The 21,161-nt window shown below is 49.7% G+C and overlaps 1 protein-coding gene across 1 annotated transcript in view; it reads left to right on the top strand.

Moving 5' to 3' along the window:
* Window positions 1–1,295: 1,295 nt before the first annotated feature.
* Window positions 1,296–21,161, top strand: part of glra1 (glycine receptor, alpha 1) — a 29,739-nt gene continuing 9,873 nt past the window's right edge. Inside the window, exons 1-5 of the mRNA XM_068740083.1 lie at window positions 1,296–1,366; window positions 6,000–6,124; window positions 6,305–6,316; window positions 12,332–12,370; window positions 19,045–19,112. Coding sequence (XP_068596184.1) covers window positions 1,296–1,366; window positions 6,000–6,124; window positions 6,305–6,316; window positions 12,332–12,370; window positions 19,045–19,112 — 315 coding nt within the window. The remainder of the gene's footprint in view (window positions 1,367–5,999; window positions 6,125–6,304; window positions 6,317–12,331; window positions 12,371–19,044; window positions 19,113–21,161) is intronic.

Raw genomic sequence — 21,161 nt, 5'->3', positions numbered from 1 at the left:
GTGAGTGTGTGTGTGTGTGTGTGTGAGTGTGTGAGTGTGTGTGTGTGTGTGAGTGTGTGTGTGTGTGTGTGTGTGTGTGTGTGTGAGTGTGTGTGTGTGTGTGTGTGAGTGTGTGTGTGAGTGTGTGTGTGTGTGTGTGTGTGTGTGTGTGTGGCTGGTAGTATGGTAAACTGGTAATACTGTAATCTTCCAGAATTTCCTTCTGTATTAATAAAGTTAATAAAGTTCTCTCTTCTATCTTATTTTATCTTAATTAATAAAGTAATGTCATTTAATAACACTGATTCCGTCATCACTCTAACCTGCTGGACATCCTGTCTCTGTCTGTCCTTCTGTCCCTCTTTACTGTCTAGCCCGCATGCAGGTCATCACATGCCCTCTGTTTGACCTTTGACCTCTCTATCCGTCATCACTCTAACCTGCTGGACATCCTGTCTCTGTCTGTCCTTCTGTCCTTCTGTCCCTCTTTACTGTCTAGCCCGCATGCAGGTCATCACATGTCCTAAGTTCGTGTTCCACTGATCGGAGGGAGCTGCTGGCACCTGAGCCAGCCAATCAGTGACGGACTCCAGGACTGCACGGGCCAATGGCAGCGTTCAGTGGGCGTGTCTAGTCGCTGTGAGGCGCGTTTCGCGTTTGCTAAATGACTGCAGTAGAACGTCCAGCGTGAGGAGCGCAGCGCACGGACGCACGGAGGTCTGGCTGTACTGTACTCTGGGTGCGTGCGTGTGAGCGCGCACCGGGCCATGGGACCGGGTCGGACCGACGCGTGGCTGTAACGTTTCTGCCGGGGGGGGGGGGGGGGGGAGCGCGTTTACCGCCGCCAGCGCGTTTCCAGTTTGACCGACAGGAGACGATGGGAGTAGCGGAGCCGCTTCAGAGACAAGTACTACTACTACTACTACCAGTACTACTACTACTACTAGCAGGGGGGACTCCGGGACTCCCGCTGGTCCAGAGGACGGTCCGGGGAGCTGGGGGGTCTCCTCAGGGATCGGGATTATAGCGCACGGATCCGGATGATGTCTTTTTTGAATGTTGGGATTATTTAGTGTAACTGAGTTACTTAACGAGGGAGCGTTCCTGGTCGCTGCCCCCCCGCCCCCCCCCCCCGAGCACAGAGCCAGTGCGTCAACATTTACCTGAACGTTTATTTCTGTGCGGATATGACGCACCATCGTGATCCACGGCCGAGGAGGTCATGAGCACCGGAGACCTCGACTCACCTTGGAAGTCCTAATCCACGCCCCACCCCCCCTCCTCCGCTGAGGGTTTGCCCCCCCCCTTCAGACCGGATGAGACTGGCCAAAATGTGTCGCCTGAACGCGCTGGGGATCTACCTGTGGGAAGCTGTGGTGTTTATCAGGTAAGCATCAAACTCGCCGGGGGGGGGGGGGGGGGTCACACTCTCACCAGGACCCACTTGAAGCGTGTTGTTTCTCGTGTGCGCGTACTTGAACTAAGGTCGTGATGGGACGAACAGCGCCCCCAGCGGGAGGTCTGTCAACATGCATCAGGTGAGATAAGGATGAGGAAGAAGCGCCGGTTCTCTTTTGTTCCCTTCATCAGGTCACCTTAACAAAGCGGCCATTTTCCTCTGAGGTCAAAAGTCTCGTCGAGTCATCAGGGGGGCACCGATTGGCCGATAGCCGATCTTTAAGAAGTCCTCACCTGTGCATCAGGTTACCCCGCAGACCTGCTTCAGGCCTCTCACCAAAAATAAAGTGCACAGCCGTATTTAGCTTTTACAGATGAAAGGAAATGACAAGATGAGGTCGTTAATAAAATAACTAAAATGAAATTAACCACCAATAAGGTATCCTGAGTTTTACCTTTTCTTTCTTGTAGTGCAAAAAGACAAAATGTACAAATGCAGCAGCTTTGTGACTATTTCAATGTAAAATAACATGAAACAGCTGACAGGACAAAACGCGCCTGAAGGTCAAACATTCTAAAGTTCAGAATGTTTGACCTTTTCATAAGTCAACGGCTAATAACAAGAATTAACACGGCAGGATCATTTCTGCGTTCTCACACGACAGGCCACGCCTTTTCCCACCTGCATGCTAAACAGGCGGCGGAGGACCCAACCCCGTTCTGTTCGATACCCAGACATTCTCGCGTGTTTCGCGTTTCGTCCTCCCCGATTTACTCCCTGCTGCCTGTTTAAGGAGGTCCGATAACGTTCTGCATGCAGAACCTTCCAGTAACTCAATCCTCATGCAGCCACAGCGGTGGGACCAGGGTATGCTACGTACCGTAGCATGTATCACCTGGTACGTAGCATGTAACACCTGGTACGTAGCATGTATCACCTGGTACGTAGCATGTAACACCTGGTACGTAGCATGTATCACCTGGTACGTAGCATGTAACACCTGGTACGTAGCATGTATCACCTGGTACGTAGCATGTAACACCTGGTACGTAGCATGTATCACCTGGTACGTAGCATGTAACACCTGGTACGTAGCATGTAACACCTGGTACGTAGCATGTAACACCTGGTACGTAGCATGTAACACCTGGTACGTAGCATGTAACACCTGGTACGTAGCATGTATCACCTGGTACGTAGCATGTAACACCTGGTACGTAGCATGTATCACCTGGTACGTAGCATGTAACACCTGGTACGTAGCATGTAACACCTGGTACGTAGCATGTATCACCTGGTACGTAGCATGTAACACCTGGTACGTAGCATGTAACACCTGGTACGTAGCATGTAACACCTGGTACGTAGCATGTAACACCTGGTACGTCGCAGTACGTAGCATGTAACACCTGGTACGTAGCATGTAACACCTGGTACGTAGCATGTAACACCTGGTACGTCGCAGTACGTAGCATGTAACACCTGGTACGTCGCAGTACGTAGCATGTAACACCTGGTACGTAGCATGTATCACCTGGTACGTAGCATGTAACACCTGGTATGTAGCATGTAACACCTGGTACGTAGCATGTAACACCTGGTACGTAGCATGTAACACCTGGTACGTAGCATGTATCACCTGGTACGTAGCATGTAACACCTGGTACGTAGCATGTAACACCTGGTACGTAGCATGTAACACCTGGTACGTAGCATGTATCACCTGGTACGTAGCATGTATCACCTGGTACGTAGCATGTAACACCTGGTACGTAGCATGTAACACCTGGTACGTAGCATGTAACACCTGGTACGTAGCATGTAACACCTGATAGCTGGTAGCTCACAGGCGTAACTCTTGAATCTGATCCTCTTCTTTGGTGGGAAGGAAATGAGGCCACGTAGCCACACGGCAAAACAAGCAAAGCATTAGCTCTGTATTCCAGCTAGCTCTGTTGCTAGTGAGCGGGTTTCCTCCTCTGCTGGAGATGTTGTCACGGCAACCAGATCTGAGCTTTCTGCAGAAAATGTGGAGAAGTTGATCTTCCTCGGCAAAAACTTTGAGTAGTTACATTTGTCATATTCCGGCTGTTGCTGCTAAGTGTTCAAAATTTACAGATTTAATTTATTAACAATTTTATTAAGATTTGTTTAATTGTTACAATACAATAGTTTTACAAATTCACAGTCTAATTTATTTGCAATATCACCCAAATGGGTCGCCAGAAGATGAATGAATGCATTAAAGAAGATTAAAAACTTGTACTTGTATTTTAAGGGTGCAGACAAAAAGAACCTGCTGGAGTTCTGCAGAAACACGAACCGGCTGCAGTCCCACTGGACGCCACTGGAGGCGTGTTGCGTGTTTGTCTGTTGGCTTCCTGCCTGCTGCATCACGTGATCAGGATGCGGCTGTTTCCTTGATGAAGCTGAACTGCCTCCTCAGCTGATCAGAGCCCCGCCCCGGTCGGCCTTATTACTGAACATTGATCGGCTTGTCGATGGTAGTCCTGATGAATACACAGTTCAAGGCCCCGTCCTTCATCGATGAAGAGGAGAGGAGAGCGTTGCCAGCATTCACCTCGGCTAAACGCTTAATCTGCAAATTCTGTCAAAACGAGTGAAGGGAAATGTTGGTGTGCCCCGCCTCACCTGACCCACCTGGGACGGGCTCCGGGAGCACCGGTGACCCACCTGGGACAGACTCCACCGGTGACCCACCTGGGACGGACTCCGGGAGCACCGGTGACCCACCTGGGACAGACTCCACCGGTGACCCACCTGGGACGGGCTCCGGGAGCACCGGTGACCCACCTGGGACGGACTCCACCGGTGACCCACCTGGGACGGACTCCACCAGTGACCCACCTGGGACGGGCTCCGGGAGCACCGGTGACCCACCTGGGACGGACTCCACCGGTGACCCACCTGGGACGGACTCCACCAGTGACCCACCTGGGACGGACTCCACCAGTGACCCACCTGGGACGGGCTCCGGGAGCACCGGTGACCCACCTGGGACGGACTCCACCGGTGACCCACCTGGGACGGACTCCGGGAGCACCGGTGACCCACCTGGGACGGACTCCGGAATGAATGAATGAATGAATGAATGAATGAATGAATGAATGAATGAATGAGTTCAGGGTCTATAATCTGGTGATTCTTCATCTCTACAGTAATTAACTTCCCGGCAGACTCATTTCCAAAGCTTGATGTGTGACGATGCATTATTGATTAGCAGACGGAGACGGATTGGACGTTCGGAGTCCAATCAGGGTATTGGTTACAGGTGAGTTCCTGGAACGGGCTCTGATTGGTTGGCTGCTTCGGGGTCAGCCTGGGCTTTGACTTTTAACCGATCATTTGTTTTCAGTCCTTTCCGTGATCAGGAAACTGGCATGAATGTTTGTCCCGTCGTTTTTAGGGCGTGTCTGCCGCCGGTGGCGAAAAGGTCATGTGACGACTGGAGGAAGGTTCATCCATCATCCTCCTCAAACCATCATCATCCTGCTTCACCTTCCATCCTGTCTCCTTGGTGCCTGTGTGATTTGATGCTCAACCAATGAGGGCCAGTTGTTTGGAAGGTGGGCGTGTCTCGTTGTCCTGTTTGCGTGTCTGATCAGGGACGCTCCGTAATTCTCTCCCGATCAGAGATACTGATCGGGGCTTGCTGGACGAAGCTGCACCACCATTACGCCTTTATGAAATGCTAATGTTGCTATTTAACGTGGGTTAGGGTCAGGGCTAGGGTCAGGGTTGGGGTTAGGGTCAGGGTCGGGGTTAGGGTATCAGCACACGGGAGGACGAGCAGTCGGCAGATTTCAGAACAAGTTTTCAGATACGCAGACCGGGGGCCCGAGCCTGGACTTCAGATGGACAGTACACCAGTATCCTTACGTGTGATTGGCTGCCTTTCCTGCTGGAGGCGGGACCTTGGTTGACCAAACAGCGTTCTTTAAGTGGCAGCTTCAGCTTTCTGCAGAGGCTGATCAACAGATCAATATCTTTCAATTATGGTTCGGTCCAGTCCAGTTTAAAAACCCTTTAAATGTGCTATTTATTTTAACATATTGATAACTGTTCACTTACTGGAGGAGAGTGTTAGCTAACGATCTAGCAGCAGAACCGTTTCTGGATTATTCTGATTCTAGATTATTCTGAGACCAAAGGTCGATCTTTCACTCGATGGTGCTTCAGAACCTGCTTCATTAGAAAGGTACGCACCGTACCTGTTAGCCGTCGTTTGAAGTGACTTCTCACGCCGTTGGAACCAGATTCAGATTAAATCATTTTATTTTGGTGGTCTGGTTTATATGAAAAATCCAATTCTGTTTCGAGAAAATGTAATTTATTGCATTTTATGATATGAGATTATGTTAAACAAAAGAAGCACCCTGTCGGTGATGTCGCTAAACAGGGGAACTAACTCCGTTTGATGGATTTAATCCGTTCTTTGACTCCATTTCTGACCTAAAACCTTTGGAAACGGTTTTTAAATGAAAGTAAATCCAGTTAATTTGATCTCCTCTGGTTTAAAACCTTTTTTCTTTGTTTGTGTGTGACAAAAATATAGAAAGGAATTATAGATGACCACATTCAGCGTCTCTCTGTCTTCCAGCTTGGCAGCATCAAAAGAAGCTGCAGCAAGGAAAGCTGCCTCCCCGATGCCCCCCTCGGAGTTCCTGGACAAACTCATGGGCAAAGTATCCGGTTACGACGCCAGAATCCGACCGAATTTTAAAGGTAGGGATAAGGCAGCAGTATTGTGAACAAGCCCTGTGACGAGTTTCTACATGTCCAAACCTTCTCCAAATGTTCTTTAAGGCTTGACAACGGTTGTCGTTCATTTGATTCTATCGATGTGACTGAATTCTTTTGCTTGGTGTTTTCCTCAACCTGTCGATGTTTCATTTGTCTCTGCAGTATGGAACAAAGGTAATTCTGCTCATTGCTCAACATGCTAAAGCCCAGTCTCAAGACTGTCCCTGGCCTATCCAGGCAGTGCTAAAGATACCTTAGCATCTGGCTACAGGCCTCGCTATCCAAAAGGGTCCTGAGTGCTTGTTTTGGTGGTCCAGGCAGCTTCGTAGATACAATGCAACGGGCTGAAAGCGTCTGCAGCAGAGCGCCCCCTTCAGTCTAAATGTACATGACTCATTAATAGTGTTCCATGCTACATTTGAGCCTTGTTGCATGTGAAACGTTAACGTTTCTGGATCCAGTTCTCTTGCCATATTTTTAACATTAACTCTTGAGGTCACTTGTGTGTTCAAAGTTGACAAAATATTTGTAGCCTTGTGATTTTCTACCTTCCTTTTTGTACGTTTGACTTTAATTCATTCACACACTCAGCCTAAATGATGTGTACACACACCAGGAAAAGGGTTTCTGACTCCATTGTCTTTGGACTTTGACAACATTCTCAAATTTGAAGTACCACTTTAAAATGTTCTTTCAAGTCAAGTTGCGTTTATTTGTCACACACACGGCAGTGAGATGCTATTGGACATGCCGTCGAGGTTGTAACACCCATAAAAACACCATGAAGGCTAGAAGAAAGAATATTTAAATATAACCAATATGTAGTACATATACATAAATGTAAATACAATATGTGTATATATATACACATGTATATTGGTCATTGATTCAGATTGGGGGAGATGGCATGGCGGCGTTGAGGATGATGAGGGTCTCATGATCCTCGCGAAGATGTCCTCGAGGGTGGGGAGTGTCGTACCCATGGTACCCCCCCGCAGGGCCTTCCAGCCTCAAGCGGTGCCTCAAGCGTGTGCACGCACGCTTTGTGCACGCACACTTTGTGCACGCACGCTTTGTGCACGCACGCTTTGTGCACGCACGCTTTGTGCACGCACACTTTGTGCACGCACACTTTGTGCACGCACACTTTGTGCACATTTTAACGGAGGACTGACTGGATGGTTTATTTACCCGTTTGGGTTGATGAGGACCCAAAATCACCAGAACGGTGTAGAAACACGGGGAACGAGAGGTTTTCATAATATGGGACCTTTAAGACATTTAACAATTTGTTTCATACATTGCATGTGGAACAACCCGCAATATATTGAGTATATTCCATATATTGCCCAGCTCTATGTATATTTATGGAAGTACTTGTACAAATTAAATATATAATATATACCGATACTTTTCCTGCGTATACAGGTGCATGACTTTTGCTGACGCTGTACATATGACACACAGGTTTAAATAATCACCAGGGACAGAAGACAAATGAGACACAGGTAACTAATTACCAGGATGGAAAGACTAGCGAGACACAGGTAATATTAATCACCAGGGATAGAAGACCAATAAGACGCGGGTTAATCAATAATAGAGAACAAGGTTTCACACTTTGTTCTTGTCCATCGCGTCCTGGAAGGCGGCGTGCTGCTGGACAGCTGCTTTAACGGGACGTTAGTGTCCTATTAGTGTCCTAATATTTTGTTCACTGAACACACATTGAATCAAACTGCTGGAATGTGTAGTAACGGCTTCTTGAATGCTGCATCGAGCTTCCCTTTGATCTTATTTGTTTTGCTGCGCTCTGTAGGTGGGACTAAACCATTATATAGCGATCTGTAGGTGGGACTAAACCATTATATAGCGATCTGTAGGTGGGACTAAACCATTATATAGCGATCTGTAGGTGGGACTAAACCATTATATAGCGATCTGTAGGTGGGACTAAACCATTATATAGCGATCTGTAGGTGGGACTAAACCATTATATAGCGATCTGTAGGTGGGACTAAACCATTATATAGCGATCTGTAGGTGGGACTAAACCATTATATAGCGATCTGTAGGTGGGACTAAACCATTATATAGCGATCTGTAGGTGGGACTAAACCATTATATAGCGATATGTAGGTGGGACTAAACCATTATATAGCGATCTGTAGGTGGGACTAATCAATATATCAGGGGTCCCCAAACCTTTTCCTGTGAGGGCCAACAAAAATGTCCCTTCTCTGATGGGGGGCCGGGGTCAGTTTGCACCAGAACCTCCCTGCTCCTCTCCTCACCTCCTGCTGTGTTGGAGGAGGTGAGCCTCCCTGCTCCTCTCCTCACCTCCTGCTGTGTTGGAGGAGGTGAGCCTCCCTGCTCCCGCCTGCTGCTGAGATGGACCGTAGTTATTAGCTTTCGGAGCTTGACGTTGGTTTGTCCTCATCAGCACTTGTTTAATGGCTGCTTAATGGGATTAATGTGCGTACGAGTGAAGGAGGGACGAGTGAAGGAGGGACGAGTGAAGGGGGGACGAGTGAAGGAGGGACGAGTGAAGGAGGGACGAGTGAAGGGGGGACGAGTGAAGGGGGGACGAGTGAAGGAGGGACGAGTGAAGGGGGGACGAGTGAAGGAGGGACGAGTGAAGGGGGGACGAGTGAAGGGGGGACGAGTGAAGGGGGGACGAGTGAAGGAGGGACGAGTGAAGGAGGGACGAGTGAAGGGGGGACGAGTGAAGGGGGGACGAGTGAAGGAGGGACGAGTGAAGGAGGGACGAGTGAAGGAGGGACGAGTGAAGGAGGGACGAGTGAAGGAGGGACGAGTGAAGGAGGGACGAGTGAAGGAGGGACGAGTGAAGGAGGGAGGGAGGAGTAAAGGAGGGACGAGTGAAGGGGGGACGAGTGAAGGAGGGACGAGTGAAGGAGGGACGAGTGAAGGAGGGAGGGAGGAGTAAAGGAGGCGCAGCAAAGGGATTTGCTTGAGGGAGGAAGTTGCAATCCAGAGCTTCATGCTGAGCGTAGAAGAATTTCAGCGAGCTAAGCTAAGCGTTAGCGATGCTAACACATGTCCCAGTGGGCTTCAGTATTGATCGGTTACGCGTGCAGCTAGCACCCGCTATCTGAAATAAACTCCCGACATTTCTACTACTACTACTCGCTAACTGGAATCTGCAGGAGTGGTGGGACATTTTGTGGGACATTTTGTGGGACATTTTGTGGGACATTTTGTGGGACATTTTGTGGGACATTTTGTGGGACATTTTGTGAGACATTTTGTGGGACATTTTGTGAGGCATTTTGTGGGACATTTTGTCCTGCTGAATGTCTTCAGGCTCTGTCTCAATTCTAAGGGATGACCTCTCCTTTCCAAGATAGCAGATCTGGATGAGGACTGTAGGAATGTTAATGATGTCGCAGAGTTACGACAAAAATATCGATCAGGCTTTAACGTCTAGCGGGAGGAGGCAGTGACGAGAGGAATATTGATGAGGGAAAAACCTATGAGGACACTTGAGGCAGACTGAAAGGGAGACCATCCCTGATTGTTCAGCCAAAAGGAGTCGTTAGAGTCCCGTCCAATGAGCCGTGTGGTCGGCGTGAGCGACGCCATCTCGCTATAAATACCTCACGCCGTTATTACCGCGGCTTCTTCGTCTCAGGAGTGGAAACTCTTCGGCTCCAGGCGATGCAGAGCTACTCTGGGATGTGTCTTCCCCTCGCTGCAGTCCAGCTAGTGTCCAGCTAGTGTCCAGCTAGTGTCCAGCTAGTGTCCAGCTAGTGGCTAATAAGGAGTGAATGCGGTCCTCCTGTGGAATCCCATCACACCTGTACCTGCTGGAGGGAAGAAGGTGTGAGCCTCTGAACGGCCTGATGGGAAGGGTGAGGTAACTGCTGACCGCCGGAACACAAAGCTGCTGCGGTTCTGATGCCAGGACCGGCTGTCGGGCAGCGCCGGCTGGCGGGCTGAGCTGGACTGAGTCCTGAGACTTATGGATTCAGGCAGATTGTGGAGTTTAAATCACCTGTCGACCTGTCGACAGTTCACGGACACCGACTCCCTTCTCTAGGACAATGTGGAGAAAGTGATCTAGTTACAGAAGAATGGATGGATGAGGGAGGGAGGGAGGGAGGGAGGGATGGATGGACACTTTTTTTCCGTTGTGGTGAATCTAGTGATCTCTGCAGAAGATCTCCGTCGGTCTTTGGATTACGGGGGGGGCGGGGTAATTCAAAGCTCCTCCCTCTCTTCCTAAACTCCTGTGAAACATTCTCTGTTCGAGTGCGAGATGTTGAACACCGATCTCTCAGCTATAAGCTAACACGTAGGGGGCACTGCTGCCCCCTACAGGGGACAGCTCGTCACTACAGTACTGTAGAAGTCTGATAGAGGAGCTCCACCCCTAGCTCCTCCCACATTAAGACGCACCTGTCTTTACACGGATTGTGATCCTTTGAATCAGCAGAGGCGAGTTGGATGAATTGTTGTTTGAAGGGACCGTCCTTGACCGTCCTTGACCGTAGGGACCGTTCTTGACTGTAGGGACCGTCCTTGACCGTAGGGACCGTTCTTGACCGTAGGGACCGTCCTTGACCGTAGGGACCGTTCTTGACTGTAGGGACCGTCCTTGACCGTAGGGACCGTTCTTGACTGTCCTTGACCGTAGGGACCGTTCTTGACCGTAGGGACGTCCTTGACTGTAGGGACCGTCCTTGACCGTAGGGACCATTCTTGACCGTAGGGACCGTCCTTGACCGTAGGGACCGTCCTTGACTGTAGGGACCGTCCTTGACTGTAGGGACCATTCTTGACCGTAGGGACCGTCCTTGACCGTAGGGACCGTTCTTGACTGTCCTTGACCGTAGGGACCGTTCTTGACCGTAGGGACGTCCTTGACTGTAGGGACCGTCCTTGACCGTAGGGACCGTTCTTGACCGTAGGGACCGTCCTTGACCGTAGGGACCGTCCTTGACCGTAGGGACCATTCTTGACCGTAGGGACCGTCCTTGACCGTAGGGACCGTCCTTGACTGTAGGGACCGTCCTTGACCGTAGGGACCGTCCTTGACCGTAGGGACCGTCCTTGACTGTAGGGACCATTCTTGACCGTAGGGACCGTCCTTGACCGTAGGGACGTCCTTGACCGTAGGGACCGTTCTTGACCGTAGGGACCGTCCTTGACCGTAGGGACCGTCCTTGACCGTAGGGACCATTCTTGACCGTAGGGACCGTCCTTGACCGTAGGGACCGTCCTTGACTGTAGGGACCGTCCTTGACCGTAGGGACCGTCCTTGACCGTAGGGACCGTCCTTGACTGTAGGGACCATTCTTGACCGTAGGGACCGTCCTTGACCGTAGGGACGTCCTTGACTGTAGGGACCGTCCTTGACCGTAGGGACCGTCCTTGACCGTAGGGACCGTTCTTGACCGTCCTTGACCGTAGGGACCGTTCTTGACCGTCCTTGACCGTAGGGACCGTTCTTGACTGTAGGGACCGTTCTTGACCGTAGGGACCGTCCTTGACCGTCCTTGACCGTAGGGACCGTTCTTGACCGTAGGGACCGTTCTTGACCGTAGGGACGTCCTTGACCGTCCTTGACCGTAGGGTGACTTCCAATCTGAGACAATGATGTCCAACAGACATGTGAAAGGTGGGTTTGGGTTCATACCCGGAGATCAAAGAACCTTCTTCTGCCGCCGCCGTGTGAACAGGATCAAAGGGCTCTTCTTCCGTCGCTCGTTTCAGGCTCGGGTTACGTTGACGTAGAGATCCTCCGGCGGCACGGCTCGGGAGACGTCGCTTGTTCATTTCATTTAAAAATCGTTCTGAAATGAGAAACGGAACGCCTGGAAGTGATGAAGCCAGTTTGACATGTCGTCTTTGCATTCTCGCTCCTCCTCCTCCTCCTCCTCCTCCTCCTCTTCCTCGCTGCATCTCCTTTCGTGCATTTTGCCTGTAACTTCACAGAACTGCATTGCTCCCCTCCTCCTCCTCCTCCTCCTCCTCCTCTCCTGCCCGCTGCAGTATGGCAGTAGATTGGTCCTCCCTATTTCCTGCTCTTGCCTTCGCAGTATGATGCCCCCCCCCCCCCCCCCCCCCGGCGTGATGCCTCACATTACCGAGCCTTGCTGTCTTGATAGATGCTTGTTGTCCTCGAGGACATTGATAACATGTTAATTGTGATCTTCTTTTTATTAGACCCCAAAGGCTCCAAAAATGAAGCTACTCACAAGAAAGGTACTTTCATGTTCTTTGTTCCCCTCCCCCGCTCCTGTCTTTGTCCATGCAAGGCTTGACTTTGCAGGGACGGTCAGATCTTTGCAGAGCCTCTGGTGGAACAAGCACAACGTATTGATCCATGTTCTCACTAGCGGTTTCATTAGCCGTTCGCTTTGATCGGTTGGACGCCAGACGTTCTTCCTGTCTCGTCTCTGCTAGGACCGCCTTTAAATGTCTGTCTCCTTCACGGACAGCCGGCTGTGGTGGATTAACGTTAAATGCTCGAACTTATCGGATGATGAGGGGTCGTCCTATGATCTAGAGGTTGGCGGTTCGATTCCCGGCTCGGGCGCATGTGTACACTGTCGTTGTGTCCTTAGGCAAGACACTTCACCCACATTGCCCGTGTGAATGAGTGAATGTCGGTGGGGTCAGGAGGACAGCCTCACCCCGTCACCTTCCCAAGTATGGAGTGAATGAATACTGTAATACCCTTTGAGTACCTAGAAAAGCGCTGTATAAAGTCAATGCAGTATTATTGTTATTATGTCCTATTTTTAAATGCTTTTCATGCAAATATTTTAAAGGTTATGATGGTATCTATTCATGCAATGGAGTCTGTTTGAATAATCTTAAACTTTCCAATAGTACAGTAGGTTGTATAGTTGTACTTCTACTCCGAGTGGAACTGTGTTCTCCGTCTGTCTCCAGCGCTCCCACGCAGCTCACAGTTTATTGTCGAACGGTTGCAGTTCTTTGGTTAATCCACCGGGGATGACTAGTTTGCTAGTTAGCCCGTTAGCGCGTTAGCTAGCTTCACTCCGGTTTAGACCGTATCGGTGAGATCGGCGCGCACGGAGTTGCCGATCGCAGGAGCCGAGTTGCTGCAGGTCTTCTTCTTGCTTCCTCCTCTTCCTCCATTGATTCATTAACGCTGGATTCTCTCTCCGCTGCTCTATTCCCGTGTTCTGCTGCGGGACCGACAGCCTCGGCAGCCGCTTCGTCAGCACGCCACAATAGTTTACTATGGTGAAGCGCATCGGCACGTATCACTCCGCGAGGCGCCTGACTGAGTCCGCCTTACAACAACAAATGTGCACATTTTGAAAAAAATCTACGACTTTTAGGCGCGTCCTATGGGTGTGAAAATACGGTAATTTAAACTAATGAGTCCGGAATAAACCAGTTTATGTAGCAAGCAGTAAAAACTCGGGCTGGACCGGCTGAAGGGTGAAGCCTCCTCTTCCTCCTCTTCCTCCTCCGGCTTTCAGCAAACGTTTTGTGAATTGAGTCGATTGAACGTCTGCTCCTCATTGCTGGGGTGTCGGTTCTGATGTTTATTCATGGTGGAGGAGATTAAAATGAGCTCCTCCCCCACTGCGCTGTCTGGACATAATAGGAGCAGGGAAAACGGTTTTCAAACTCGCGCCCTGCCAGTGAAATGAGCTTCATGAGCATGTGAAGGGATATATATTCGTTCAATAAAAGGTGAAACTGCTTTTCTGGGAATGAAGCCCTGTGAATATTTCATGTCTGCAGAAGAGAAGTAATTCAGAGTATTTCTCATGTCAGCTGTTCTCATTGTTTGTTCATCTTCGAGCCGTTTACAAGTCCGGAAAGTAGCTTCAGGGCCAAGAGAATCCTCCACTGGATCAACTCGATATCACTGCTGGATCACTGCTGGATCACCGCTGGATCACCACTGGATCACCGCTGGATCACTACTGGATCACTGCTGGATCACTACTGGATCACCGCTGGATCACCGCTGGATCACTGCTGGATCACTGCTGGATCACCGCTGGATCACCGCTGGATCACCGCTGGATCACCGCTGGATCACCGCTGGATCACTGCTGAATCACTGCTGGATCACTACTGGATCGCCGCTGGATCACCGCTGGATCACTACCGGATCACTGCTGAATCACTGCTGGATCACTGCTGGATCACTGCTGAATCACTGCTGAATCACTGCTGGATCACCGCTGGATCACTGCTGAATCACTGCTGGATCACTGCTGGATCACTGCTGGATCACCGCTGGATCACTGCTGAATCACTGCTGGATCACTGCTGGATCACTGCTGGATCACTGCTGGATCACCGCTGGATCACCGCTGAATCACTGCTGGATCACTGCTGGATCACCGCTGGATCACCGCTGTATCACTGCTGAATCACTGCTGAATCACTGCTGAATCACCGCTGGATCACCGCTGGATCACCGCTGGATCACTGCTGAATCACTGCTGAATCACTGCTGGATCACTGCTGGATCACTGCTGAATCACTGCTGGATCACTGCTGAATCACTGCTGAATCACCGCTGGATCACCGCTGGATCACTGCTGGATCACTGCTGAATCACTGCTGAATCACCGCTGGATCACCGCTGGATCACTGCTGGATCACTGCTGAATCACTGCTGGATCACCGCTGGATCACTGCTGGATCACCGCTGGATCACTGCTGAATCACTGCTGAATCACTGCTGAATCACTGCTGAATCACTGCTGGATCACCGCTGGATCACTGCTGAATCACTGCTGGGTCACTGCTGGATCACTGCTGGATCACTGCTGGATCACTGCTGAATCACTGCTGGATCACTGCTGGATCACTGCTGAATCACTGCTGAATCACTGCTGGATCACCGCTGGATCACTGCTGAATCACTGCTGGGTCACTGCTGGATCACTGCTGGATCACTGCTGGATCACTGCTGGATCACTGCTGGATCACTGCTGGATCACTGCTGGATCACTGCTGGATCACTGCTGGATCACTGCTGAATCACTGCTGGATCACTACTGGATCGCCGCTGGATCACCGCTGGATCACTACCGGATCACTGCCGAATCACTGCCGGATCACTACTGGATCACTGCTGGATCACTGCTGAATCACTGCTGAATCACTGCTGGATCACTGCTGGATCACTGCTGAATCACTGCTGGATCACTGCTGGATCACTGCTGGATCACCGCTGGATCACTGCTGAATCACTGCTGGATCACTGCTGGATCACTGCTGAATCACTGCTGAATCACCGCTGGATCACCGCTGGATCACTGCTGGATCACTGCTGAATCACCGCTGGATCACTGCTGGATCACCGCTGGATCACTGCTGGATCACCGCTGGATCACCGCTGGATCACTGCTGGATCACTGCTGGATCACTGCTGGATCACCCGCTCCACCAACTGAGCCACAGCCAAATAATCGGTTTAGAAATATTTGTAAATCACAGAAAATAAAATCACGCAGAAACATACTTTCCAATTCTTACATTTGTTCGTCATCATTGTTCCAACCTTCACCTGTTCCAACCTTCACCTGTTCCAACCTTCACTTCCTGCTGAGGTGTCACCAGACATATGAGATCATTCTTTACAAAACGGATGTTATATCTTATAATGAATAATTATATATTTGTGTACATGTATTTACGTAGTAGAGGTACACGCTTGTGTTTTTAGGGTTGGGCTCTGAGTCACTACCTGTCCTCCATGACAGTTTGAGCTGTCTACTCTTCCTCCTCTGTCGTTTCCTGCTGCACCCCGACTGCTCTCTTTTATTGGAAAGCGATAAAGGGAGCGTCTCTCCTCTCCTGCTCTGGATGGTTATTAAATGAACTGCCGCAATGGAAAAGGGGAGGAGCAGAAGGCGGAGCTGGAGTTAGCTTCTCATTACATCACACACTGCGGCGGATTCAAGGCGCTCATGTGTTCGCCCGGTTTGTGATGATGGACCAAAGAGCTTCCAGAAGGCAGAGCGGTCGGTTTATTAGATTAACACTAAAGCACGTTGGGGAATAAATAATGTCCGTAATCCACAGGGAGTCTTCCTCGCGGTCGCTGAAGCTCAGTCTTCTTATTTATAGTAGAACCAGAACCATCTCTGCTTTGACTGGGCAGATGAATTAAGGCTGTGTCGGACTGATGGGCTCGTTGGGATGTCGGGTCGGGGGGGGGCAGTTGTCCTTGCATGAAAACCAGTACAACACGTTTGGCATTCATAGGGTGGTTGTAGTTGCTGTGATCGGCGTTGGAACCCAGAACCTACCACAATGTGGGTCTGGTTCAGGAGCTCGGCTGGTTTTGTATGTTCTGCAAGGCATTCCTGGTTTAGATGCATGAAGGCCTGGAGGACCTAAACCGTTCCCAGTCTGGATGAGATGTGTCATTCTTCCAGAGTTCTGGGTCCACCCCAGGGCCTCGTCCCAGTGGTCCAGTAAACCTTCAAAGGGAGGCCTCAGGAGGACCCTGACCAGAGGTTGAACCACTTCACCAGGCTCCTTGGGACATGAAGGTGAAGTGTCTTGACTCCAGGTCCTGATCAGGTCCTGTTGTTTTCGGCGGGGGTCTTGTACACCCTTGACGGAGCTTCACAGTTCTGCTCGGCCCGTTCCGGTTGGCTCCGCTGGAGTCCTGTGTTTCATCGGAGCACCGAGAGCAGACCGGCTTGATTTACCTCGTGGAGCTTTTCCATGACTTCCTCCTTTACTCGTTCCGTCCTGCGAGGAATCGCTTGTTGGTTCTGATTAGGTTGTGTAAATGGTATCACGTAGGAGCCCCCCCCCCCCCATCTTAGCTTTATGATTTCAGGTTTCTTTTCATGCGTGCCTCCTTCCTGAACAAATTGATGTGGTTCCTGGTGGATGGATGACCAGTCGTCCCTTCATGGGTCGGGAGAGTCACAGAGGAAGCTCTTAAAGCTAACATGGCACCCTGAGACAAGCCGAGACGAGGGCTGGCTGTTGGACTGTCCTCTGCTGCAGCAGGAATCACATTTGTGTTTGTACAAGCTGGCCGCCAAAGGCCGGAGAGCTCTTTCCTTTCACTTTGAGTCGTGCGTTAAAACAACCTTGAAGGTTCTCTGGGCAGAACCCTAACCCTAACCAATGATGCAACCAACATTAGCTCATCTACAGCCAGTGGTACAGCTAACATTAGCTCATCTACAGCCAGTGGTACAGCTAACATTAGCTCATCTACAGCCAGTGGTACAGCTAACATTAGCTCATCTACAGCCAGTGGTACAGCTAACATTAGCTCATCTACAGCCAGTGGTACAGCTAACATTAGCTCATCTACAGCCAGTGGTACAGCTAACATTAGCTCATCTACAGCCAGTGGTACAGCTAACATTAGCTCATCTACAACCAGTGGTACAGCTAACATTAGCTCATCTATAGCCAGTGGTACAGCTAACATTAGCTCATTAACAGCCAGTGGTGCAGCTAACATTAGCTCATTAACAGCCAGTGGTACAGCTAACATTAGCTCATCTACAGCCAGTGATGCAACCAACATTAGCTCATCTATGGCCAGTGGTACAGCTAACATTAGCTCATCTACAGCCAGTGATGCAACCAACATTAGCTCATCTATGGCCAGTGGTACAACTATCATTAGCTCATCTACAGCCAGTGGTACAGCTAACATTATCTCATCTATGGCCAGTGGTACAGCTAACATTAGCTCATCTACAGCCAGTGATGCAACCAACATTAGCTCATCTATGGCCAGTGGTACAACTATCATTAGCTCATCTACAGCCAGTGGTACAGCTAACATTAGCTCATCTATGGCCAGTGGTACAGCAAACATTAGCTCATCTTAGCCAGTGGTACAGCTAACATTAGCTCATTAACAGCCAGTGGTGCAGCTAACATTAGCTCATTAACAGCCAGTGGTACAGCTAACATTAGCTCATCTACAGCCAGTGATGCAACCAACATTAGCTCATCTATGGCCAGTGGTACAGCAAACATTAGCTCATCTTAGCCAGTGGTACAGCTAACATTAGCTCATTAACAGCCAGTGGTACAGCTAACATTAGCTCATCTATAGCCAGTGATGTAACCAACATTAGCTCATCTACAGCCAGTGGTACAGCTAACATTAGCTCATCTACAGCCAGTGGTGCAGCTAACATTAGCTCATTAACAGCCAGTGGTACAGCTAACATTAGCTCATCTACAGCCAGTGATGCAACCAACATTAGCTCATCTATGGCCAGTGGTACAGCAAACATTAGCTCATCTTAGCCAGTGGTACAGCTAACATTAGCTCATTAACAGCCAGTGGTACAGCTAACATTAGCTCATCTATAGCCAGTGATGTAACCAACATTAGCTCATCTACAGCCAGTGGTACAGCTAACATTAGCTCATCTACAGCCAGTGGCACTGCTAACATTGACCTGTACATTTCAACCAATCCCGGTGACTCCCGCTCTTTTTATAGGATTGTTTTTATTTGCCACAAGTGTCCTTTGGGAATCATTTGTTTAAGATTAATGTAAAAAAGGAAAGACTCTTTGATCCAGCTGTTTCTGGATTTGCTTCCTCCGCTGAAGATGTTGTGGTGACTCGTTTGTGACGACTCGTTTATTTGTGGTGACTCGTTTGTGATGACTCGTTTATTTGTGGTGACTCGTTTATTTGTGATGACTCGTTTGTGAGGACTTGTTTTTGATTGGCTCAGTGAAACCTACAAGTCATCCGATGCTTTTTGGACCACTGGATTTATCTGTGATTGATTGATTGATAGATATGGCCTGTTCCAATTGTACTGATGAAGGGTTCTGTCTGGTATCGATTCTGAGTTTAAGATGGCTTTTGTTTAAATAAAGTTTAGTGATGCAGCTTGTGATGACGCGTGTCCCCCCTCCTCCCCGCAGGTCCACCTGTGAACGTAACCTGCAACATCTTCATCAACAGTTTTGGGTCCATCGCTGAGACAACAATGGTGAGCTTGCTTCTTCTTCGCTTCTCTTTCTGCAGCAGTGAACAGCGTGTTTCATTTATTCCTCACCGGCGGGGACACACGAGGACACACGGGGACACACGGGGACGCACGAGGACATACGAGGACACACGAGGACACACGAGGACACACGAGGACGCACAGGGACACACGGGGACGCACGAGGACATACGAGGACACACGAGGACGCACAGGGACACACGGGGACGCACGAGGACATACGAGGACACACGAGGACGCACAGGGACACACGGGGACACACGAGGACACACGGGGACACACGAGGACACACGAGGACGCACGGGGACACACGAGGACATACGAGGACACACGAGGACGCACAGGGACACACGGGGACACACGGGGACGCACGGGGACACACGAGGACATACGAGGACGCACAGGGACACACGGGGACACACGAGGACACACGGGGACGTCTCACCCGGTCTCTACTGGTCTCTCCCAGAGAGCCCAGCCCCCCCACGGAGGAAGGTTGTTTCAGCCGCTTGTTCAGCTCTGATTCACTTTGAATTTTCATTTTGGTGTCTAAAGATACCAGAACAATCTAGAACCTTCTGGTGCTGATCCAGATCACCGTGTGGACGGTGTAGATCTAGAACCTTCTGGTGCTGATCCAGATCACCGTGTGGACGGTGTAGATCTAGAACCTCCTGGTGCTGATCCAGATCACCGTGTGGACGGTGTAGATCTAGAACCTTCTGGGGCTGATCCAGATCACCGTGTGGACGGTGTAGATCTAGAACCTTCTGGTGCTGATCCAGATCACCGTGTGGACGGTGTAGATCTAGAACCTCCTGGTGCTGATCCAGATCACCGTGTGGACGGTGTAGATCTAGAACCTTCTGGGGCTGATCCAGATCACCGTGTGGACGGTGTAGATCTAGAACCTCCTGGTGCTGATCCAGATCACCGTGTGGACGGTGTAGATCTAGAACCTTCTGGTGCTGATCCAGATCACCGTGTGGACGGTGTAGATCTAGAACCTCCTGGTGCTGATCCAGATCACCGTGTGGACGGTGTAGATCTAGAACCTCCTGATGCTGATCCAGATCACCGTGTGGACGGTGTAGATCTAGAACCTCCTGGTGCTGATCCAGATCACCGTGTGGATCCAGTTAGGAGGGGAACGAGCTGCTTGGGGGAGGTCTGCTTTCTAGTGCACACACAGACGGAGTGATGAGGTGATTCGACCAGTACAAGTACAGTCACGCAGTAGCATGTATTACAGTACAAGTACAGTCACGCAGTAGCATGTATTACAGTACAAGTACAGTACACAGTAGCATGTATTACAGTACAAGTACAGTCACGCAGTAGCATGTATTACAGTACAAGTACAGTACACAGTAGCATGTATTACAGTACAAGTACAGTCACGCAGTAGCGTGTATTACAGTACAAGTACAGTCACGCAGTAGCATGTATTACAGTACAAGTACAGTCACACAGTAGCATGTATTACAGTACAAGTACAGTCACAGTAGCATGTATTACAGTACAAGTACAGTACACAGTAGCATGTATTACAGTACAAGTACAGTCACGCAGTAGCATGTATTACAGTACAAGTACAGTCACGCAGTAGCATGTATTACAGTACAAGTACAGTACACAGTAGCATGTATTACAGTACAAGTACAGTCACGCAGTAGCATGTATTACAGTACAAGTACAGTACACAGTAGCATGTATTACAGTACAAGTACAGTCACGCAGTAGCGTGTATTACAGTACAAGTACAGTCACGCAGTAGCATGTATTACAGTACAAGTACAGTCACACAGTAGCATGTATTACAGTACAAGTACAGTCACACAGTAGCATGTATTACAGTACAAGTACAGTCACAGTAGCATGTATTACAGTACAAGTACAGTCACACAGTAGCATGTATTACAGTACAAGTACAGTCACAGTAGCATGTATTACAGTACAAGTACAGTCACAGTAGCATGTATTACAGTACAAGTACAGTCACACAGTAGCATGTATTACAGTACAAGTACA

Source organism: Brachionichthys hirsutus, chromosome 6 (assembly GCF_040956055.1).
Source record: "Brachionichthys hirsutus isolate HB-005 chromosome 6, CSIRO-AGI_Bhir_v1, whole genome shotgun sequence".
Taxonomy (NCBI): Eukaryota; Metazoa; Chordata; class Actinopteri; order Lophiiformes; family Brachionichthyidae; genus Brachionichthys; species Brachionichthys hirsutus.
This window is presented reverse-complemented; position numbering and strand designations above follow the sequence as displayed.